The sequence below is a fragment of the Scleropages formosus genome, chromosome 15 (assembly GCF_900964775.1).
Source record: "Scleropages formosus chromosome 15, fSclFor1.1, whole genome shotgun sequence".
In the NCBI taxonomy this organism is placed as follows: Eukaryota; Metazoa; Chordata; class Actinopteri; order Osteoglossiformes; family Osteoglossidae; genus Scleropages; species Scleropages formosus.
The window spans coordinates 27,207,351-27,231,944 of NC_041820.1; the positions used below are offsets into that span (position 1 = coordinate 27,207,351).

Genomic DNA, 24,594 nt, shown 5'->3' on the forward strand with positions numbered 1-24,594 from the left:
TTTACTTCAGAATATAGGGTTGGAGTGTTTTGGTTTGAACTGGAATTTGAGAAATTATTTCACAGATTTTTTGTAAAAATATGACATTATTATAATAGTAATAATAGGACTTTGTTCCCTTTTTAGTATATAACAAAGATTGGACAAGTCTAATAAGACAAGACCGTAACAAAATTTCTTCAAGTAATGCAAAGTGCACGCAAGTTATGCAATGTGAAATCTGTATTTATAGTGTAAAAATCATGTATTCGGATGTATATAAGAATGCAAGTAATTCACGTTGATTTTATTTGTTTATTTGTTTATATTTTAAACTAACCCTAATCCAAAAAGCCATTTTTGATCTCCTTAATGAGATGTAGGGCTGTAATAATAAAACATTTCCTAAGCATTAATTTTACTACACAAATGGGATGAGTAAGTTAGGCTTTTGAAGAATCGGTCCCCAAATCCCAAATGACATCTTTATAAGGCAAAACAATGTATTCCGGTGCTGTCCTCAGGAACAGTACTGGGGCGTGTTTAATGTGCCTTCCTTCACGCAGGGGATTGCCCTTTGGCAGACCGATATTAATTCCACGTGTGGCCTGAGTATCTTTGGGATTACATTGATTTTCAGTCACTCCGGTCCAAAGCCATATGAAATTCAGACCCAAGCAATGAGTCTTAAAAAAAATTAAGGCACCGGTTTGATTGCACTGGATGTTTGCTTTGGTCCGCGTGCCAGATTGAGCTCAAAGGCTCCTGAGCGAAACTTTCCTTGTGGGATTCTTGCCCATCCACCTTTAGGAAAAAAAAAAAAATCACCCTTTTTGTAAGTGGCACTTCCTAATTGTTGTGAGAAATGCCACAGATCATTCCTAAGTTCATTCACTTCATTATCTTTTGTGACTAGTTAAGCAAAGAAGTGTTGATCTCACCAGTGGTCTACTCTTCCTGTTGTAACTATTTATTTATTATGAACTTAAGTTTTTTTTTTTTTTTTTTCTAATGTTGCCCTGGCTAAGGGAAAATAATTCTTTGTATATGTTCACTTTTCAAATTCAGAGGATGTTTTCCACTTTATTACATTTTTGTAAATAGATGTTGAACTTGGTTATTCACAGCACATTGATCAACAGCATTAATTACTTATCCCAAAAGGCAAAATATATGTTAATACTTCCTTAACCAACATTGCTGTTTCACCAATGTTTTGCCCAGTGAAAAATATGTGTCTTAGTGTCTAAATATGTGTGTTCTGACAAGAGTTTGACCCAGTAAGCACAACTCTCTTGTTACCACATCATTTCCTTGACACTGGACTCTAAACGATGACCCTGTCCATCTGCGGAGACTCTCGGACAAACTCTCTCTTTCTTCCTCGCTGCACACAATCCCTTCCTGTCCACTTTAACAGACTAGCTCCATCTCTCCTTCCTCCTTCTCTTTCTCCACCTTCACAGACTCCATGCACATAGAGGACGTGGAGGCGGTGCAGAAGCTCCAGGATGCCCTCCATGAGGCGCTGCAGGACTACGAGGGCGGGCAGCATGCTGAGGACCCACGGCGGGCTGGCAAGCTGCTCATGACGCTGCCCCTCCTCCGGCAGACCGCCACCAAGGCCGTACAGCACTTCTACAGCATCAAAGTGCAGGGCAAGGTGCCCATGCACAAACTCTTCCTGGAGATGCTGGAGGCCAAAGTGTGATGGAGAGCCAGGCAGCAGCCAGAGGGCGGAGGGGGCGGAGCTCAGGCACAGAGGGACACGGGGGACGCTGCTGACTGGCAGCACAGGTCACAGACTGCTCTTTCTTGGATTCAAGACATTTTTAAAAAGCTTAAAAAATGAAAACAAATGCAACCTGGGTAAAAAATATAAATATAAATAATGCAGATTAATTTAAGATATATAACAAATACTATGTACAGAAGTAATTTTTCTTGTTTTGTTGATGGTCTGTGGTCAAAGGATTACCCCGCCATATATCCTCAGGAGGAAGGTCCTCAGCTTCCTTCACTCAATGAGCTGCTTAGTGTTTCTTTTTTCCGATTTTGAAACTGAAGTGTGTGTATTCTGTACGTTCTTACCAAACCGAAAGAAGCTTGCTAATTGGAGGATCACATCTTGTGTAATACATTTGGTCGTCCCGCCTCCTGGACAACATCAAGACATGTAGATATTAATTGTAGTGAAATGCTTTGCTGTCTTAAGCCTGGCCAGCCGGATAATCTGTCCCATGATCCCTCGTTTCTTGCTGGCTCTTGGAAGACGAGGGACAACACCCAAACCAGTTTTGGTCCAGATGCGTCCGGAAATACCGCGTATTTTGTCGTAACGCTGAAGCAATGCACTATGGCTCAGCCTGAGAGACGAAGTCGAAGCTAGTAACATCTCAGTGTGTTCAGTTCTTTTTAACTAGCATAGTTGGGTGTTGGGTTGTGTGCTGCATTAATCCCTGGAACGACGAGAGATGCATGGAGGCACTCCTCTCACTTTCTGCCTGAGGAGCTTATGGCTTGCAGTTTGTCTGTAGTTGTCTGTTGACTCCAATGTCTCGCTGCTGGCCCATGTTCCAAATACAGGGCCATGTCCATAAAAACACGATCCCCCAAGTTTTGTTGGTTGTTTGCGCTGTGGTAGCTGTCTACGCGAATGGCATGTTACTAGATCGGTGAGAAGGGAGATCAGTGAGCTAGGCGTTATGAAGAGTGGCTCGTGTCCAGGATACTTGGTGTTGGAGCCTGTATGTCAAGCATACTATTTAAAGTGCTGTGAAGCGCTCAGGTGGCACACTTTATGTAGAGGGCACTGGTGCCTGCTCTCCGCCCTGTCTGATTTTTCGTGGAAGTCTTTGGAGAAAAGCGCCTGCTAGATGAATACATGTACATGTAAGTCGGTCTTCTTTTATGCAGGCAGCATAAACCATGTGCAGACAAGAGGTGAGCAGCGGCACACGGCATCACAGAAATGCACCAGGTTTGCCCACATCTACAGCCTTGTTCCTGGGCCAAAAAGTGTGGGCTGACACACAGCTGATCCCACCCCAGGGGGGCGCTGAGACCTCCAGAGCTGCGGCCTCTCAGCCAAAAACACTTGACAAAAGTGAAAGCACCAGCACCTGTGCGGTAGTCTCGGTGTGATCAGAAACGTCGTTCGAAGGAACTTTTGAGCACACAGAAGCCAGACGTGGAACCTGCCAGAAGTCCCTCCTTGTGCAGCTTGAACGGACACCGCTCCGGTTCTGTCAGAGAGCGAGGCCTTGATGAAGGGATTCAAACACTGCTCAAGTGATTAATGGGATGTTGTAAAGTGTCCCTGTGGCAATCTGATACCGCCATCAAAGGAATCTTTTACATGGTAAAGGGGACTTTGGGCACTCCGCTTGATGGCCTGTTGAGCTGGGAGAAGCCTTGGTTCCCTCCCTCTGTCAGACCTCACCGGACGCCTGCTTAAGGTGCGCCCCACCTCCAACAGATGCTATCTCAGAAATGTGTCGTCTTCCGGCCACAGACCTCTCGTAGTTTCTATCTAACCGATCGAATGGTGATAATCTTACTCGGGTCATTTTAGTTAATTTTACTGTACAAAATGATGTGTAGCATAATGGTGTTGAATCGTAAAATTGAGAAGTGATTTTGTTTTTTCGTTCTCCCATAAAAATATTTCAGTGTACTATACAGTATATCAATTTTGTTTGGCCACAGTGTAAATAGGTGTCACTGAGTATTCATTTACCAGTATGTGTCATTTTGTTGTTGTCTGCAGAAACATAAAATAGGAAAGGAAGAACAAAATCCCCGGAGAACTGTGACTGCTTTTTTAAATTTAATTTAATTTAATTTAATTTAATTTAATTTGCTAGATATCCTGGTGAATCATAAGGGTGCTGAATTGAGGGTTCGTGGTGTTAACACCTCAAATCTTTATTAGTTAAACAGCTGGTGAGGAATGATGGCGGTACAGTAAAAAACTGACCCGCGCCACGGTACAATTCCTCTCTCCAGAAGGACACGTAGCCATGCCACAGAATTTACCCATAAATCGTCATTGTGTCCTTGTAATGTACTGCATGTTTAATTTTAGCTCGATAAAGCAGCGACCCTACAGAGGAAGCAACTCAAGCCAATCCCCCGACACTCACGGAATGCGGTTGACCTATAGGTGCAATCCTTACTCAGACAATAATTTAACCAACAAAATGTGTCACGCGATTTACATGCTGAAGGACTTTGAGGCTTATTGAGGCCAAAAATTAGGATCCTTGAAAAGTCTTATTGTTGAGACCTTCGGGGTCTATGTGATATTGACATCTTTGGTCTGTGGATTTTTTTAAGATCCTCTTCAAGAATGGTGTGGTGCTTAATATTTAATAAACCTGCTGGAATCTGTTGCAGGGCAAATGATGTGGTGGATGGTAAGGATGAAAGCAAGAACATGGCCATCCTGGCCTGAATACCATGGAATTTGCAACAGATCAGCAGACACATCATCAGTGTGATTTTCACATGATGTCAAATCAATAATAACAGGTAATTCAGACCAGCTTACTCACTTTAGGAATGTCAGGATGATTCAGAAGATGTCTTTTTTAATTATGTTTGCATAACTTGAAATATAATACACAAAGATACATTACAAGGTCATCTGATTAAAAAAAATTGAGCACGCACCTGAATTTAGTTACTGTGAGTCCAACTCAACTATGGTTGACACTGTTGAAGGTCAGGCACTCTTTGTGATATTGACTGTTGTTGACTGCCCCAAAGCTAGAAAGGGGTGAAATTTACACCATATACATCTGTGCAAGCGATGTTTTTTCTGACCTTTTGAAATGCGTTGTTTATGTGAAACATAGCTTCTGTCTTTGGTTCTGCATTAATGTGATAATGGCTCTCTTTAATATGCGTCAGCCACTGGTCACTACAGTGTTAGTTTTTTTCCTGAAAACATTGAAGAGCTCAAAGAATTTTATTCTGCATTTTGAAAATGTACTGTACAGCTTTTATCCTTCATCTTAGCTGGGTAGCTGATATCCAGCACGCAGTAGTCTGTCTACCTTAGGTACTTGCGTTTCATGGTGAAGTACTTCTGCTGCTGTAATATGGAGAAATCCATCTGAAGTCTGGCGTGAAAAGATTAAAAACTCTACAGCTTTCTTAAACGTCCTAAAAGTGGAGTGTTGTGCTACATTGCAGGTAGTCGCTTCTAAATTTCAACTGGGAAAGAAACAACTTTTCCCTAACCCAACCCAACCCAACCCAACCCAACCCCAACACCTGCCACTGCGTTTGCCCCGCACACACCTTTAGGGTTTAAGACCTCTCGGGGCATGTGACTTGGCTACCGATTCATGTTTGAATACTGAGAACAACTGAAATTCCAGCAGAGAGCAGGCGGAAAATAATCCACTGTAGCCCCAGAGCACACGGCTACACGGCTACACGGCAGACTCATGGCAGCCGCCGTAACATGAGAGAACATGGAGAGAGGAATATCCAATTGTCATAGACACAAATTAATAAAAGGAAAAAAGAGTTTATATCATTTCAGAAAGCACAGATTTCTGGGACTGAGTATTCCCTACTCTATACACTACTAAGGGACAATTTAGGATAATTATTTTTGTTCCTTTTTAAATTAGTGCGAGAACATAAAAGAAAATGCTTAATTTATTTTAAGTAGCTAAAATGGTATATAACCAATTAATTTTAATAGTCTTCTAAACTGAAATCCTCAATAGAAATGGGACAATTAAAGTTCTGCTTCGTCTGCCTTGGGGATGACCAGGAAGGATTGAGACAATTCCTCCTCCTTCACCACTGTGAATTCAGCTAGTCACTTCAACACCCTGTATGTCGAGTGCTCCATGTAACCGTTATTTCGCTAGCTGAATGCGGCCTTTTGATTGTAGATGAATGCGAAGAAATCCGGGCCTCTAATGAGTCACCAGCATCTACGCTGCGCATTCTCAATTAGCACAATGCTGGAATTGGTCGCTGACAAATAATTACGGCCTTCCCTCGAAACTCAAGCAGCATCTCATCACCGTGCTGTTGCTGCCGCTCTGCGCACAAGGGTTTATACTTTCTCAGAGGCAATTCATTATTCTCCGACTTGATGATGATAGGGGAAAGAATTGCTTGTCACCGTGAGCGATTAGATTTGAACAGGGCCGCTGCATACATTTTGCATCAACGAAAGGCTTATATTACACTTAGTTTGGAAGCAGGGCACTCAAATGCCCCTGAGAGCTTGCAACACAGAAATAAGACATGGTGCTACGCTCAGCCACACGCCGAACCCTCCCCCCCCCCGGCCTTTCTCTCTCTTCCTGTGTTTTCCTGCCTGTCCCATTCAGAATGCAGCTGTGGATGAGCCTCTGTGAAAGCTGCTGATCTGCTGATCACTTTGTGCAGTGTGATGTTACATAAAGTAAGCGTCTACCTTCGCTTCCACCTTCTGCCATCCCTGCGCTTCCTGGGGAGGGACGTGTTTCACGGTCCAGAACACCACAGTCTTATGTTTAAACTGTGGGTCTGTATGTGTGTGTGTGTGTGTGTGTGTGTGTGTGAGAGAGAGAGAGAGGGCACACTCAGATGGAACAAGAAATCAAGTCACTGCAGAACCGATTTGTATTTTAGTTGTTGCCTCTGTGTCGCCTATTTGCTCATCGCGCTCCCATACGAGGACTTGCTTTTACAGTGAAACTATTTTGATGGTACACTGATTGGATGATGAAAATGAAATTGGTTATGATGCTTTTGTAATGCAGATGACATAGCCAATGGTTCAAACATATGTAACTATAAGTTTTTGTACACTAATATAACTATAAACTGGCCCTTTGTCACACTGCACTTAGAATTCACAGTATAACAGCCTTGCTTCAGTTCTGACAGGATCATTACTCCACATATGTATATAGCAATACATTGACCAGACCGCCAGTAACTGGGAAGACCTGCTGTAGAATATCAAAACCATGCTGCCCAGGAAAAAAAAAGTGACAGTAGAAAAAGCTTACTTTTATGACTGTACACTAAGCACGTTCTATTTTAGAAGGATTAAAAAAGACTGTGACAGTCATGGATAACTTTCATAACAGCTTGCACCTGTATCGCTGGGCTGCAGCAGTAGATGTAGGTATCTAAAGTGCATTGTGAGTTCTACAAAGCCTGCTTCATAGAATCCCGTGAGAGGAACAGGGTAGTCGCCTGTGAGCAATAACTGCCGTGTTCACACTTCTGGATTGTTGTTTGATTCAACTGGTCAGGCCCCCCTCTGAATAACCACTTCCTAGCCCCTCTCCCCGATGACCCCAACCTCTATAAAAGCTGCATCCACACCATGATCACCTCCGTGGCGATGTTTTTGTGCTGTATCTGTCATGTGCTGTGTACTAAAATCATGTGTACCAGTGGAAAGTTATTTATTTATCTTGTAAATATGTTTAATAATAAAAAGGTTACCTTTTGTTCTACAATGAGCAGCCTTGTCTTCTTATGGCGCCTTTTACAGCAAGGACGATCCTAAGAAATGACCAAACGCCAGAAAACAAGACAACGTTTTTTACTGCACATTTGCACTTCCGATACACATAACTCCCCACATCGCTATTTTCGAGCATCAAAAAAGCTCTGCTCTTACAGGGTTATTTTAAAAGTGTTCCCAGACCACAGCTGGGTATATTAATTCTGCTCTGTTAGTTCCCTGTGGTGCAGAAATAGAGACAATCATGTAGTTCTGACCTCTGACCTCCTTTCTGGGCCCTTGCTTGGCTAATCAATATGGTCTCTAATGGCCACAGAGGCAGAGAGGGGTAAAACTAGTCTGAGACGTTGCCTGTCCCTGTCTATCTTCACCCGAGCTGGAAGTGAATATGCTGGCTTACAAGGCCTTTATCCTTCATTTCACCAGAGAGGAGAGCAGGACCGCTCCAGAAGTCTGCTTTGTGCCCTCGCCACCGCAGCTGATGGAGAACCACCCAGGGGGCAGGACCCGATGCCTCGGAGACCTGACCGCTGCAGGCCCCAGCTCGGCTGGAGATAAGGCCAGATGGAACAGGACCATAAAGTCCTTGTACAATGGAGCTAGGAGGGACAGGGCAACTGCGCTGACTGTTTGCTCTCTCACGAGGATGAACCTATTAAACAGTGGTGCACGAGCCCTGGCAAGAAGACCAATGCCAAGAACTTCTACATTTCACCTGCATACACTAGGATCTTCTAGTATTTAAAGCTGTGAATGAGTGATGCGATGGCAGTGAGCTCATTCCAACTCAGAACAGTTCTCACTTCACTTTCCATGTACAGCATTCTCTGTCCAGAAATCAATGAGAACTTCAGACATGCATTTTTACCATCAAATCAACACTGGCTCCCAACAATCGCCAAAATAATGTCCTTAGAACTGAAGAGGCTTCCACTCAGGTTTACATTTATTTAGCAGACAACTTCTCTCCAAAGCAACTTCCAATGAACTCTGTGTAGTGTTATCAGCCCACACACCTTATTCGCTAAGGTGACTTACACTGCTAGATACACTACTTACTCATCCATACATCAGTGAAACACACTCTCTCTCTGTCTGTCACTCACACACTTTGAGTGAACCTCAACAGCATGTCTTTGGACTGCGGGAGGAAACCCACACAGACATGGGGAGAACATGCAACCTCCACAGAGACCAAGGGGGGATCGAACCCACATCCTCTCACACCACCCAGCCACTGTGAGACAGCAGCGCTACTCACTGTGCTACCGGTGCATCAACTGTGCCTGTCAGCTGAGTCCAGCTGCCACCAGTTGCCCTTTTCTTCTGCATCCTTCAACTTTCTCAGGTCAGACAGCAAGGAAATTCAGTTGACCATCACATGGGTTTGAAGAGGAAAGCACATAGCGTACATATAGTAGGGGGTGTGGTGGCGCAGTGGGTTGGACCACAGTCCTGCTCTCCGGTGGGTCTGGGGTTTGAGTCCCGCTTGGGGTGCCTTGCGGCGGACTGGCGTCCCGTCCTGGGTGTGTCCCCTCCCCCTCCGGCCTTACGCCCTGAGTTGCTGGATTAGGCTCCGGTTCCCTGTGACCCCGTATGGGACAAGCGGTTCTGAAAATGTGTGTGTGTGTGTGTGTGTGTGTGTGTGTGTGTGTGTGTGTGTGTGTGTGTGTACACATATAGTACAGTAGAGTAACTTAAAGCGCATGGGCCAGCGGACCCAGGACCGTGACCTGATCCAGGCCTTTTCCGCAGACATGGACTAATGAGAAGACCGCTCTGCGTATGCGTGCGCCGATTTCTTCATGGACAAGAGCGCCGGCAGAGGTCACTCGCTCCGACTGAGAGCGACACGGGGCCCATGCGAACGGCCTCATCCTTTGAGCGCTTCAATAGGGCTGCAATGAAGTGAAAATGCATTTAGCAGACGCCCCACCAGAGCCAGCGGGGACGGTGATCTCGCGTTCTTTCTTTCCTTCTCTCTTTAAAACAAGGTTTTCCGGTGAACTCGTGTAAACGTGAACCCCACCCCCAGAGAAAAGTGAAGAGGAAAAGCTGGAGTGAGCAAACTTTTCTGTCGTTTTATTACAAATGTAGTGCCTCTTCATACATATTCCTTAAAGCAAAGATTAGGGCGGCGGAGAGAAAAATGCCAGCTGAGCTTTTGCTGCTTCCTGTGAGATTTATAAACTTGCCGAGTGTATCGGCGCTGCTCGCTGATAGGGGCTGTGTGGCACACCGGAATATTTCAGCATATCTCCACGGCGTATCTCATACATCTGCAAGCAAGCGACGCTTTTGCCCGCGCGCAGTCGGCGCTTTATAGCCCCCGCCGGCGCGACACGTGGCGCGAGCTCCTCCCGTTTTCCCGCCGCGCTCTAAGTAATGGCGGGATGAGCGGCGCCGATAAGCGGGAGCGCGCGCCTCCGGCCCCGCAGTGAGGAGGCTTCGAGACGAGGCCGCTCCCGGCCGTAACAAGTGGGGAAATGACCGCCTTTACAAGTGTCCCACGCAACATATTTCCTCAGCAAGTTGGCAGAGGACGCTTGACTTTATTTTTTGTAGTACTGAATGAGCATTCCGACAGTGTTCAGTAATTTGGTGCGAGGTGCGGTCCGCGAGCACTTCCAGCGCGCGCTAACGCCGCCTCACCTGAGGCGATTTAAAACACAGCGCGCGCGCGACCGAGTGTTTGTACAGTGAGCAGCGGGCGCGGCGCTCAAGCAGTCGTTTTCTCTTCAGACGCGAGCTTTTCAATTTGCAGTATTTCTATTCTCGGTGTGTTATTAAATTGAAAACACCAGCGGCAAATAACGATGAAATCAGAAGAAAGGCTTAATTAACCCTTCCTACAACAACATTTCATTTGTTTTATACTATAGACTAGTACTGATCGCGTCATTCATAGGCTGAATGTAACGGACCCTGATAAATATATACAAGGGATATCGAAACCGTTGCCGCTTGTAAAAATAAAATGTTTTAAAACAATGTTGATTTTCAAATATTGGAATCATGAACGTTAAATTTATTACTTTAATTAAACTGGTATTAAACAGCTATCTGAAATAGATCTTTTTAAGTTGCGCTCAATTACAACCGTTTTTTTCAGCCATATCATATGAAAAAAACTGATTGCTTATAAATCGGAGATGAAAGAGAGACAAATGAAATTTTATTTATTGAAAATTATACAGCGAAAAATTTGTATTGCAAGCTAAATACAAATTTCGGCGATTTATAGCGTTCTTATGACTGTTTTATGGTTCTGAGGCAAACGAATAACAATGAAAAGAAAAGTCATCAAAAGAGTAAATATAGATGACCGAAAAATTATTTCACAACATCCACTAATATTTGGAAACATATCTAAAATAATAAGTCATTTGGATAGTGCACTTTCTCCTTATTTAAAGGGATGATTTGAAATTTGTTATACAGATTGAATTTCTTAACTTATGGTTTGATTTTTTTAGTTGTATTTTGACATTAATTTGGAAATTAAAATAATGCTTGAATGTGTTCTTTTGTCTTTGTGAAGACATTTCGAAAGCGTACAAATTGTAGCTGTGTCCCCTGAATAGTATTTAGATCACTTCCAATGTGTAGCTCTCAAATGTCCAAGCAGGAAACATAACCAACAGTTGTGCCTCTTTTAATTAATGACCACATAACTTGGAGCCACTCATGTCTGACCATCCGCCATTTTTTCCCGCCAGATGGCTGGTTAGTCCCTTTATTAGTTTGTTCAGTGTAGTTAATGAAACAATTCAGCATTTCAGCTGATCTGCTGATCCAGTGCTCTGCTGTGGCTTTGTTTGCGCGCTGCTACCGAACCTGTGATAACTTGTGTTTTTTTTCTCTTTTTTTTTTGGAGAGGCAAGAGTCGTGGTGTTGGAGTGATAAGGCGGCGAGCTCAGGACGGACATGACCTTTTCTGTGTGTCAGCCAAAGGTTAGAAATCTCTACTGGCCTTAAAAGAAATGCACTTGTTTGCCCTAATGGAGGCACCCATCCACCCTGGGGGGCAGAGGGGGAGTTTAGTCATGAGGCTGCAGTCGGCTGGGGGTTCCGTCCCACGGGACCCTCTTGAAGAGGAATCCGCTTCGCTCTGCATTTGCTGACTGCCGGAAGAGCCGCCGGCTCCAGTCCTAGCCAGCGCTCAGGAGTCTGCTCGGCCTCTCTCGCATGGGCCCTGTTGCCGGTGGAGCCGTGCTTAGAGCTGTTGCCTTCGGCCCTGAAGGTCGCAGGTTTGAGCCTCACCGCCTACCGGAACACCTGAAGAAACGCTGCAGTAGAATTGCCCAGCTGTGTAAGTGGGTAAATAGTTCTAAGTGGTTTAATGCTGTATGTTGGTTTGGGGGGAAAAAGTGTCAGCTAGATGAAAAAATGTAACGATGCCATCACCACTCATTCTTTCCAATGGAGAAATACGTTGTTTCCCTTGCGTTCTGGCAACAGCCCACAGAGGGTGACACGAACGATGCTTTAAAGAACAATAATACAGCACGTTGCTTTTCTTATACTGACCTAAGTGGATGTGTCAGAACTGGTCAGCTAGTCGTGCGTGCAGAGATAAAGCCTGCACAAATGTTTATATTTACACTTTCCGTTTGAGTGTATATTCAATGCACATTTTTTTATGTTGATGAGGGCTGTGCTGGATGCTTGTGATTAATGTGATGTGTAAGCTCTTGATGTAGATAGCGCTGAGGCCAGATCGCTTCTTTCTTTATTTATTTATCTATCTGCCAAGAGTTTTCCAAGAAATAAAAATCACATAAATATTGACATGGCACTCTGTCTGTTGCCCATTGACATATTACACACTGCATAGTACATATGGCCCACAGTAATTTACACATTTATATTCATAAACGGGGTTTTGTATTTAAAATATGGCTCATAAACGATGATGTATGGAAACTGACAGATCATGTACGATTAAATATCATATAGATCATGGACACCTTTAGTCTTTCCTTGTCTGAGTGCAGAGCCTTGACCACACAGGTGATTTACTGTGTTATGGGAGGAGCACAAAACATGCAGTAAATAAATAAGTTGGTCCATTTCATTTTAGCCGGCCTGGTTAGATGTTCCCTCAACTGCTCCGCTCCATCCCCCTCCCAAACGTCTCAACACTGTTCACTGGAAAAGGACAAACTCGTTTGGTTCATCGGTTAATTTTCAGCGAGGTCTTCGTCTGCGTGCAGCAAGGCCCAGGGCATTGTTTGGCATCCCACCCATGGTCTCGCCTCCCCTCCGCCCTGTTTGACCTTGCGCTGGGGAGGGGGGACGGCAGGGAGGGGGGCAGTGCTCCGTCGCACACTCAGTACCTTTGTGCTCCAACCCTATGGAAATAATTCCATTTAGGACCCTTTCAAGCCACCTCTTGCTCTCTGTAAACACACGCATTCACAGACACACACACATAGATTGAGTAAAGATAAAGATTCCTCGCCGATCAATGAGCGGGCCTGTCCGACGTTGAGGGCAGCGCAGCTCGGACAGCCAGGTTCATCACGCTGCTGTCGACATGAACATTAAAACTTCCCCTTTCCATATTTTCCATTTCTGCTTGCTGGCGTGTGATGTCGCGGCTCACAGCCGGTCCCCCTGCCCTTGGAGGAAGCTCTTCACACGGTTGCGTTTCCAACCCATTAAGTATCTACGCTGCAGACAATACCGATCGCTGTTCGTCCACTGAAAATCAAAACCCAGACAAGCAGAAGGATCTTTTTTTTTTGCTGTTATGCCTTCACAGTCATCTCTATAATGACATATCAAAAGCAGATATGCAGAAAGAGAAACACATTTTCTAAGAAATGTTTCAATTTGGATCAGGGAAGAAAGACTAGTGATACATTTTTATTAGAAACATTTTACTTGATGGAAAATATTACAATTGAGCAGGCTTGCTTTTTGCGTGTTATCAGGGTGAAAGGTCACACATAAAGGTCTCACCCTGCTTGCCTTGTCACAGGTGCCTTTTACAGCCTGTCAGCCTTGGACCATACAGTCGGGCATTTTAAAGAACACCTCTGTCAATTTTGTGTGCCGATCAATACTTTCTGCCTAAAAGAGACGAGAGAGTCTTGGCGTAGCTAAAGCTGCGTATTGGCAGGCATTTTGGGGCACTTTTCAATGGAATTAACAGTGTCACAGCACAGTTAATGAGAAGAGTCAGCCAATGGATTTTCCCAAGCGCTCTGATAGTCGTGTCGGGAAGTGGAGATTCGCCCGTCCCTCATCTCATACTGCCGTCTGGCATCTTTCGATCCCTTTTGTTTTTCGTCAGGATTCGGTTCGCAGTGCAATGTGACCGGCCCGGCTGTGCGCCGCAGTTTTTACGGATAGGTAAAGCAGCATGTGGCCAACTCGTAGCTCAATTTCCCCTCCATTCCTTTGACAGCGAAGCCCAGCGGATTGCGGGACAAATGTTCCTCTCTTCTTTAAATGAAAGCAGGGATGAGCAGCCAGTCTCCCGTGGGGATATAAGATCATGATGAATGAAGGGCTATCGTATATCTTAGCCTTACCTTCCTCTAATGCAAAGTAAATGTTGTTTTTGTTGCTCAGTCAAGCAATGCACAATTTTACCCATTGATACAGCCAGAAATTTTACTGGAACGGTTTGCTTGTTTGCTGTGTAACTTTTATTGTGTGCAGTTTTCTTTTCCCACCAGGCTGCCTGTTGTACCATCTCCTTGTAAAAAGACAAAAACAAACCTGAGCTCAAATGACATCGGAAAGCATTGGAGAACCCAGCTCCTCCCATTGCCTGTCGCAGTGCCTTTATTTACAGCCTTTTAAAACTTTACAGGGTCCTGAATCATGATTAAAACCTCTCCGGTGAAATCTTTCATTGTTGTTGCCGTCCTCTCTTCGTCCATGAAAAGACTTTTTGCCTCCGTGGCCCCCTGGAATACCGTGCAACCCGCACTGGGTCTGTCTGTTTTGGGGATAACCGACTGAGATCAAAATGCTGCATTGCCTGGCACAGTTTGTGGTCTGTAAAGCAAGAACATTCAATAGCTCTGGAAAAAAAACTTTAATCAAACCTTACATGATGTGCCTCCTGCTAGGAAAGCAGGCTTTTTCTTACACATCTGGCTCAAGGACAGGTAAGGGGGCCATTCCCTTCCCTGCCACAGTGGCATGGGCCTTGTGAAGGACAACCCCCATCATAACATGCTTTTAATGTATTCTAATGAGAAGAGCTCCATCTATAGACCACCTGTTGAACTGCAATTAGGATGAAAGGCAAGTTTAGTGGGGATGTCAGTTATTTGTGTAAAATGTACATTTCTGCTTTGATGAACTTTGTTGCCTGGATTATTTTTTTAAACCCCAATACTCTAGAATAGTAGTTGTAATTTCCTCATTTTCTACTTTGCAGATTGTTCAGTTGCCTTTGTCTGTTATGTGCTCTTCACCAAACAGCAGCGTGATGGTGGACAAATATTGGAGAGGGGACTTTTTCTCATTACGATTATTTATTTGTTTGAATCTCCAGTAAGGTGAATACATTTGGGGGAGGGGGGGAGGTTGCATGGCTTGCCTGGGTGCAAGGGGAGATTCAGCACTTTTTCCCCTTTTGATGATATGTGGTCACATTACCCACCTCAAGGCTGACTCGATGTTAAAATGCGCCCGTAAGATTTCTTTTTATTTATATCTGTAGGCCTTGGTTGAAATAGATGAGCTGAGGAGGAAGTACGGGGGGGCGCCGATGTTACGAACAATTTCTTCCTGCCGTCAAGAAGCGAGCACATGCGACACATTCAACTCTTTCATTGCCAGAGCCTGACAGCTGGGGCGCAGGAGTTCGGCCTCCCCAGCAACTTCAATGTCGCGAGGGGTGGGGGGACTCACATCAACGGGCAAGATGCTATGTTGTTAAGTTGAATGTCATCCTTCGCTGCAGGAGGGGTGAATACGAACACGTTGCGCTGTGGATACAGTGAACCAATAACCTCGTGCCATGCCGGTGTCCATCAGGGCCGGCCCAGCGCTAGGGGTCACTTCTGTAGACCGTGGTGGATTTATGGCCGATCTAATGTTCCGTCTCAGTCAAATTTTATCGCTCTTTTTTATGACCTGGCCCTCACGTCCCGTGCTTACGAACTTTTCTATGCAAATCAGTCTTGGGCAGTTTGTTTCATCCTTTCTGTTTTTGACTGAAATGAGTCCACCGCACGAGCGGTTAGGACAGAATATCGGTGGTATGGTTTATCCGTAAAATACACGTGTAGGAAATGTGGGCCCTAAAAAGTAGGGCAGCTATCATGCGTTTCACCAAGGGACCGCATTTAAAAAGTTGTCTGTTCATTTAGGCAATCCCTCCACTGAAGTAACTGAGAAAAGACCGGTTTTGTTTTATAAAGGGCCCGAGTACCAGTCTCGCCCCTGCCAGTGGGTCACGGTATCCTCCTTCTGCCAGCCACCTCCAGTTATGATGTGCTGATGGGTCTATATACAACCTCACACCTGCTGCCGTCCCTTCCACAAATTCTAAGACAAAGAAAAAGTACCAGTGTTCACACTAATCATTCCCATATTGCAAAAGTCACACCTGTTGTCCTGCTGTAAAACACTTCCATCACTTGAAGTGATATTGTGGCGATTTCTGATTTCTGTATTTTTTTTTTTTTTTTTTTTTTTGTCGGACATCGTGCTCTTTCTCTGGACATGCTATAGCGCAACAGATCTAATTGCTCCCGGATGGGTCGCAGCGGTAATTGAATGCATGGATCTGCCACTTCCTTCCCGGGAATGTTCAGCATTCGCCGCCAGTCAGTTGATCCCCGCTGCTCTGTTGACGGGACAGTGGCGTCATGCGTCTTTCTGGCCGAGGCTGGGAGCGCTCCGCGTCTGTTGGTTTTTGCCTCGGCTCGTTCCCCATTGTGCCAAGTCCGCTTCTAATCCCCCAGTGAAAGGCTACTGAGAGTGACTTTAAGAGAAGGGAAGGAGAGGGGACAGCTGTGGTGGGCTTCCAAGGACAAAGGGCTCCATAGCATGCCTCAGCCATGAGGAATCCATGACATCACCCCTACCACTGTGCGCCTATTGTGCAGGCCAGTGGTGGTCCGCTGCGTAACGGGGATCTGCGGCAGGTGCTATTATTTACTAAGAACACGATGAGAGGTCTAATTCATAAATTGTTACAGTCTTATTTGTTCTTCTTTGCCCTTTGGCTGAAGTGCACGGTTTCCCACAAGGGGCTTATGTTATTGTAAGCATCTGATCTCCATATGGCCCCACCAGGGCGACGCAGCCACCCTTCAGCTTGTCATTCTTTTTTGAGTGGGGGGGGGTTAGGGGGGAGAGTAGATTTACAGGCGGCTTCATGCCACTTCAGGGTTTTCCAAACGGATTTGTAGCGATGACGTCGCGCCTGGCTCGTGCTCGCAGCCAGTGGCGAGGGGGGGTGGAAGTGCACCCTCACCCAAGCCGGACCTCCGCCAAAATCGACTCCCCACAAACAGTTTTACTCCCAACAGCTGTGCGGGGCCCTGGGGAGGCTAGGTGGGCCAAGTGGATGTGCTGGAAGCAGACAGCTGTCTGAGGCTGAGGCAGGACCATGGCGTGAGTGGGGGATGCTTCGCGAGCGGTTTGCGAAGCATCGCCTCTTGCACCGACCACCCTGTCAGCTGATCCCTGATGGCTCACATAATACTTGCTCATACATCTGTCACGTTTCCAAAACTGAGAACCGTGTTCCGCATGCCTTTTTTCCAGTTCCACTTCTCGTTTTTCCCGTTTTCAGTTGCTTCCTTCTTAGCCGTCCGCGAACGCCTGCACACACGTCCTCCCCCTTTACATACGATGAAAGGTGCAGGCGAAGGTGAAAGGTGTATGACCCCCGTTTGAGCTTTTGTAGTTTGGACATTGGCAATATGTGAGACAGTAAGTGAATTATTATTGATGACTGATGATTTGCAACAATAGCGTGAGCTCCGCTCCTGTGTAAGAGCAGTGACAGGGAGGAATACAAAGAGACACAATAAATGTTCATCCATGACACATGATTTCTCCAGCTACCGGGAGGAGGAACGAAGTGGGAATATTCAGCCCTGTTGCACTGGTGTTAATGCAGTTTCGATGTTCTCCTCACACTTACGTAGATTTCCTTCCACATTGCAGACACGTTTAAGACCGATTGCTGATTCTCAGTTGCTTTTATTGTACAAATGTGTCAGTAGATGAGTGTGTGTGTCGTCCATGTGTGTAACCTGCCTCATAACTGATGCTTCAGGGAGAGGTAGTGGAACGTTGAACAAGCGCTTTTCCGAAAACGAATGGATGGGTACTCAGTCTGGCAACTGCTTCTAGGTCGTCTGATTTGTCCATCGAGGTTTTTCATGAGTAAGCAAACAAAGTACCATGCAGATTTTTACGATTAAAGTCCAGCAATCGGGGCATTGTCTTGACTTCAGGATTTTTGGAGCGGGGCTAGTGAGAGTATTTTAAAAATCTGGTTGGTAAGACAATGGTAGGTACACACACGGGGTGAAACGTGAAGAAAGCAAAACACCGTCAATGAGCAAAAAGATCCTTCCACCTTTTTCATCACTAAAAATCCTCCACCGCAGTTCTATCACACTCATGTTCACACTCCGGCAAAGGAAATGCACTTCTGTCGGCCTGCTCAGCAGATAGGGAAAGCAACCAGTGCCGACGTGCTTGATCGGGGTGCCCAGAGACGAGACCCAAGACACTTGTCCTGGCTCCTTCGGCTGCACGGTGCAGCAGCTCCTCCAAGTCACAAGGCTGGCCTCGCACAGGCAGCGTTTGGCCCCTGAGAGAGCTATGGGCTCCGTCTTGTGTGGTGCCCATCGAAGCGGCTAATGGCGGCAAACAGACCCGGCTCATGTCTTCCTTCATGCTGGCAGATATTTGTGGCCCTTTAATGCCCCTCAGAAGACTTCTGGCAGTGGTGGTCCATCCTTAAAGTCGTCCTGCTCATTCTGAGATGAGTTATTACTGACATTTACCTTGGTGACGGGAGAGGTAGGTTAGATGGCACTCTCTGGATCTGAGGTGAGCATGGAGTGTTCCAGATAGTGTCTAGACTTCCCCTTTGCAGAACTGGCCTTGCCCTCTCCCACCCCCACCCTCTCCCAGCCCAGACAGCTAGCTGGCGGAATCGAAAGGCAAGCCACACTAATCAAAGGCCATCAATAAACATGCCATCATAACAGCTCGGATCAATCTTGCCTGCTCCATGCGGCATCTTTGCACAGCGCCATCGATTCACATTGGGGGTGGGGGAGGAGACTGTGGCGACATGAGGGAAAGAAGCATGCCGCACTATTAGACCCCTACACGTTCCCTCACGCGTACCCTCCGTATTCGCGGGGTCTTCGGCTCAGACCCCAAAACGTGCTGGCGACTTCACCATTCGGCTCTCGGCCTTGTACACTCGATTTGCACTGATGAGCAAGAACCCACTTGTGGTAGTAACGATGGCCTAACCGCCCGCCCGCAGCACCTCCAGCACCCTGCTCGAACCCAAACTCACTCCAAAACACCTGCCAAGTCTCACTCTCAGCAATGAGTCGATGGCCTGCGGGCCGAGAGGTCCTATGAGTGCAGACAGGGTTATGCTCCAAGGGAAGCTGAGATGTAGGATCATGGACCGTTTCATCTCGCACTGGGTACGATGGAGACTTTTGTTCCAAAGTGATAATGATGAATAATGTCCACAGCTGGAGAGCAAGTACAGGCTCAACGCTGTGGTATGAACCCATGGTGCGATGGATAGCCGTCAATAACATGCACTTGAAAACTGAGGTTGCTGGTTTCTGTCCCTTTGAGAACACGACTTAATCCATTCTCTTGAAATATCCGGAAATACACACGCATCCCGAGCGGGGTCGCGGCAAACCGGAGCCAAACCCAGCAACGCAGGGCACAGGGCCGGAAGGGGAGGCGACGCAGCCAGGATGGGACGCCAGTCCGCCACAGGGCACCCCAAGCAGGGCTCGAACCCCAGACCCGCCACACAGCAGCCCTCAGCCAAACCTGCTATGCTTCTGCACCCCCTAGGAAACGGTAGCTTTGGATTAAAATGTTTACAAAACAGTTGTACACACACAGTAGGTTTGGAGAAAAGTGTTGGCTAAATGAAGAAATGCAAACAGCAAAGTCATATAACCGCAAACCATTGATTACAACACAGAATAGTAATATGGAAGAGTCTGAATTTGTGCGTAATTCACTATATCATGGAAAGTGAGTCACTTCAGATGCAGCCCACAGTGCCAACAATTTGTCGAAATCTGCAGTGCGTCGCTGCATAATAATAGAGTTATTCTAATAAGAAAGAAAGTTAGTGGGAGGTGAGCTCTTGATGCTCCTGACCCTCCGGTAGGTGCCCAAGACCAGTGACATCGGGGAAGGTGTCCCCTCCGCTGGCTGGGCTTCGACTCGGCGCTGTTCTGCTGATGAACTCCTAGAACCGACGCCCAGCAGCCCAGAAGTGTGGGTCATTCCCTTGGATCTTAAAGTTTTCTCTTGCCATTGCCTCTTAGCTGGCAGGAATAATGCAAACTATTACGAGGTTTCAAATCGAACATCTATAGTGAAAGTGCGCACACGGGGTCGCAGCAAGCTGGAGCCTAACACAGGGTGAAAGGTCGGAGGGGGAGGGGACACACCCAGGACGGGACGCCAGTCCATCACAAGGCACCCCAAGTGGGACTCAAACCCCAGACCCACCGGAGAGCAGGACCCAGGCCAACCCACTGCACCACTGCATCCCCACATAGTGAAAGCGGCGAGGAAATAATCGATATGCTTTTCTAACTGCTATTCATATTTCCTCATTTAAAGAACGTGATGTTGCTGAAACACAGCTGTATTACTTCTCTTTTAATACGCGTTAGGAGTCTGCACTCTTTTGTCTGCGTTTACCAGTATGCGCTGCCAGCCAGGTGCGAAATACGTGGTCTCAGCTTTTTCATTTCATACCAGCTTAGCTAAACGAGGGAAAATATGCTTCTGCGCCTCTCCGTATGTTTTTGAGCGCAAACGCTTTTTTTTCGGCTCGATAAAAACATACCGGAACAGATCAAAACACGTGCGGTTGCAGAAAACGTACAGAAATGCATACAACATGATGTATGTGCTCAGAAAATATTCAGAGTAAGAGGAATTTAAAATGCTTGCAGTTTTTGCATTGAAACACCTGGACGTTTACTTAATCTAAGCACGACACACTTTGGAATATGAACCCGCAACCATCTGGTGATTTGAGGAACGCTAGGAAAAAAAAATGTTTTTCCGTGTTTCCCCGTCGGGCTCTGCTATGGGTCCTCTCAGTGCTGGGGTGGCACTGACCTCCTGCTCTCCTCCTCCATCTGCCCTCCTTTCTCTCTGTCTTTCTATCGAACACTTTATTTCATCGCACATTATAGGACTTAGAGCACTTTATTGCACTTTTTAGAAGTCATTCAAAAATGAAGCTGCTTGTCCCAAGCGGGGTCGCGGGGAGCCGGAGCCGGAGCCTAACCTGGCAACACCGGGCGTAAGGCCGGAGGGGGAGGGGACACACCCAGGATGGGGCGCCGGTCCATCACAAGGCACCCCAAGCGGGACTCGAACCCCAGACCCACCGGAGAGAGGGGCCCGGTCCAACCCACTGCACCACTGCGCCCCCCTCTTGCTATAATTATTATTTATTTATGGTTTAGTTCAGTGTAGTGTAGGTTAGTTTATTGTATATGTGGGTGTTTATCAATTCTTTTTTGTTGTGTTTGTTTATTTGGAGTATTTGGTTAAACGTATTTGTGTTTGTTTTCCTCGTATGTTTTATGAAAACGTCAGATAGAGGAGACGGCTGCGAAAAAGAAAAACAACCAAAGAGCGGTCGGTAAGGTGTGCGGCAGCACCCTGGGATCAGGCCAGGGGACTTTATCATATGTGTGCCGGAGTTGCAGGGTAAGATTGCTTTAATTATTTGTTGTTTTAGCCTTGGGACATGTTTTAGTGTTTATTTCAGTTGGTCTCATTGGTTTTATTTGTTTTTATTGTTCATATTTTAGTACTGTGCTGGCACGACGGCTTTTACGATTTATTTATTTCTTGATGAACAAAGAAATTTTACCTGTCGAGTTGGACAGTATGGGACCAGACACTTTTAGTGTTCCGGAAATCCGTTCTGATCAGTGGGAATAAAAGTCTTGCGTGTTGAACATTTTGCACTGCCTTCATACATCAGCATCTGCGCCTTCGGCCGACAACAAAACCGACGAGCGCAAGGGAAACTCTCACACACACACGCGCACACACGCATTTTCTGAACCGCTTGTCCCATACGGGGTCGCAGGGGGAACCGGACCCTGCCCGGCAACACAGGGGGGAAGGGGAGGGGGACACACCCGGGACGGGACGCCAGTCCATCGCAAGGTACCCCAAGCGGGACTCGAACCCCAGACACGCCAGAGAGCGGGACCTGATCAAACCCTCTGCACCACCCCCAAAACATAAAACTGCTCCAGTAAAAAAAATTACTCATCTGTCTAAATGGGCAAATAACTGTAAGTAGCTTCATGTCGTGAGTCGCTTTGGAGAAAGGCGTCAGCTGGACGAATAAACGTAAACGTAGAAGTGCCCTTGTGTTGCCCGCTGTCGGGACACCGCCCCCCGGTGTCCGGTGCGTGGCATCGCACGGCCTGACACGAGTCACTCGCTGAGAGTCTCCCGGTTTGGATGAAGGTAGCAGCTACGTGGGAGGGCCCAGCACAGTACCGCGGTATTTAGTCTTTCGGTCCATTACCTGTGACTGTGATGGAAAATGGCAATAACAGCTATCGCAGCAAGAGCAAAATGAACGTTAAAAGGCTGTCAGCGTATAAATCAGGCGTTTGGTCCGAGCGCAAAATGCCCTGTTTTCGTCTCCTTTTCCCGAGCCTTTAGCTGAAAAAAGAAAAAAAAAACGGAAGGACACGACTACGGGAAGCATTAGCCTTCTCTTCCCGCATTAGCATGCCGAACAGCGGCAGCTCAACGGCACAGTAATCACTTGTCCCGAGCACAAGGAAGCGGGGAGACAGGTGCTTGCGTTCTTTGAGCCAGCTTTCGAAAAAACAACGCGCCCTAACAAAAGAGGCTGATGGCTTTTTTTTTTTTTTTTTTTTTTTAAATCGACCGGGAGGAGGGGAGCTCGGCCGCTTTTATGATGCAACAGTTGCTCCGCACCTCTGCAATTACTTTTCAATTAGCACGGCGAACACTTGCAACGCTGCGGCGCAATTACTTTATGGCTGGGTGTCGTAGCCCATTAACGGCGCCGGCGAAGGCTCGAGAGCGATAAACCATCTGGCCGGGCTCCCAAAAAGATAGCACGCACTTAATGGAGTGAAAAAGTAAAAGCAATTAATGTCACATTAATATAAGGATAATAATGCCTCCCCCCACCTAGCTCATTGTGCTGGCTCGCTGGCACCGGGATGGCGCCGGAGGAAGGGCTGTCTGTACGTCGCCCGGCGCCCCCCGTAGACGGTGGCATCAGAAGCGGATCGCTGTTTATTACGCTTGTGCGAGGCAGCGAATACACGTACGTGACGTGTGTGGCGTCGCAGCAACACGAGCAGGGTGGCGCGGGAAACTGGCAGCGATGATGCAGGACCTTTCTGCAGCCGTTCGCCGTCCTCGATCCAATCGACGCAGCCTTTAATAAGGCCGCTTTACTGGACCTCGTGCCGGCAGTGGGACGGAGGGGGAGGGGTGCGGTTACGGGCCGAGATGCGTGCGGCGCACGATGGACGCCGCAAGCCCTCGCCTCCTCTCGCGGAGGACCGGGACGTTCCGAGGACAGCAGCGGGGCTCGTGCTTCGAGGGCTCGTCGGCTCCTCGCTCGAGCGAATCGGCCGCTGGGATGGCTCCGGTCGTTTTCTGGCGGATGGCCATCGCGTCTGCTGGGTTCATTGGTGAGACCCTAGGGGGGAGGGTGGGGCGTCCGCAGCCATAGTTCCTATCGGTGGAGCGATTGCGAGTCACGTGGGCCCGTGGCGCACGTGTGGCCCCGTCCGTCTCTCCCTCCCACTCCCTCCCCCGTCCCCTCCTATCTCCTGACCCCTCCGTGTTCCTGCCGCCCCCAAACTGTTTGTGTTAATTCCCCTACATCTCCAGGGTGGCTTACATTAGAATATCTTAACCAGCGGGCCGCATTAGCATAGCGTGATGGATGCCCCTGAATCGCGGTGCCAGATAATGTCCACATTTTGCATTTTAAACTAAGCTACAGGGAGGACGCGGACGCGCTATCCATTTCCAGCACCGAAAATTAGGCCCTGCCGCCCAGCTCTTTGCCGTGCCCTTCTAAACGAGGCTTCTGCGCTTTTAATTCATTTATTTTTTCTTTAAGTGGATGAGGGAGGGGTTCGTTGTCCTCTGCATGTCGCCACGGATGACCCGCGATCATCATAAAAATATCAGACCGTGCAAAAAAAAAAAAAATAAAAAATGGAGCCACTCACGGCTATTTTTAGGATGATGGATCCATCGGTGTTTCCAGCAGGAGCTGTTGGCCACGCCCCCTTGTGCTGCATCAAAAAAAAATTCTGGTTCCCTCCAGGAGAGGTAGACGCAAGGGGGCTCTGGCTTGAAATGCGCCTGTCGCAGAAACCGAAGGTAACCGATAAGTCCTGATTGAATTTATCGAAGGATATCGTGATGTCTGTGTACATTTTGCGTTCTTATGATTGACGGGCTTTCGGGTGCGTTTGGCATATATGTGTCACACGTGGCAATGCGTTATTGCAACTCGAGAGGCCTCCTTATCGAACGCAGCGCTTCGCGTGATCGGAGTTGCGAGGCGACTCGCACAAGCCCGCCTGCCACCGGCGTTACGTTACCGATGCGCTTCCGTCACGGCAGCTCGCGTTCGGAAACGCGCACAACATAAGAGGAGGCGCTTTGACTGACGTTCTGCTTTCGGCACACTGAGTCCCAGCCGTAATTAGCCGGAAAAAAACCGGCTTGCGGCACCTCCTTTGCGGCAATCCCCAGTGCAGCACTTTTTAATCGTTGATCAGTTGTAAAACTTAAGAAGGAGGATTACACTTGATCTTCACAGCTAATTGGTGTTTTTATTTAAAGGCAGCGCTACA

General features: G+C 47.0%; 1 protein-coding gene across 4 annotated transcripts in view; it reads left to right on the forward strand.

The window, feature by feature from the left end:
• Positions 1-1,854, forward strand: part of esrrb (estrogen-related receptor beta) — a 61,908-nt gene extending 60,054 nt beyond the window's left edge. For all 4 annotated transcript variants that reach the window (XM_029258782.1, XM_018746077.2, XM_029258783.1 and 1 more), the window contains exon 7: positions 1,446-1,854. In XM_029258782.1, coding sequence (XP_029114615.1) covers positions 1,446-1,690 — 245 coding nt within the window. In that variant the 3' untranslated portion in view covers positions 1,691-1,854. The remainder of the gene's footprint in view (positions 1-1,445) is intronic.
• Positions 1,855-24,594: the final 22,740 nt, after the last annotated feature.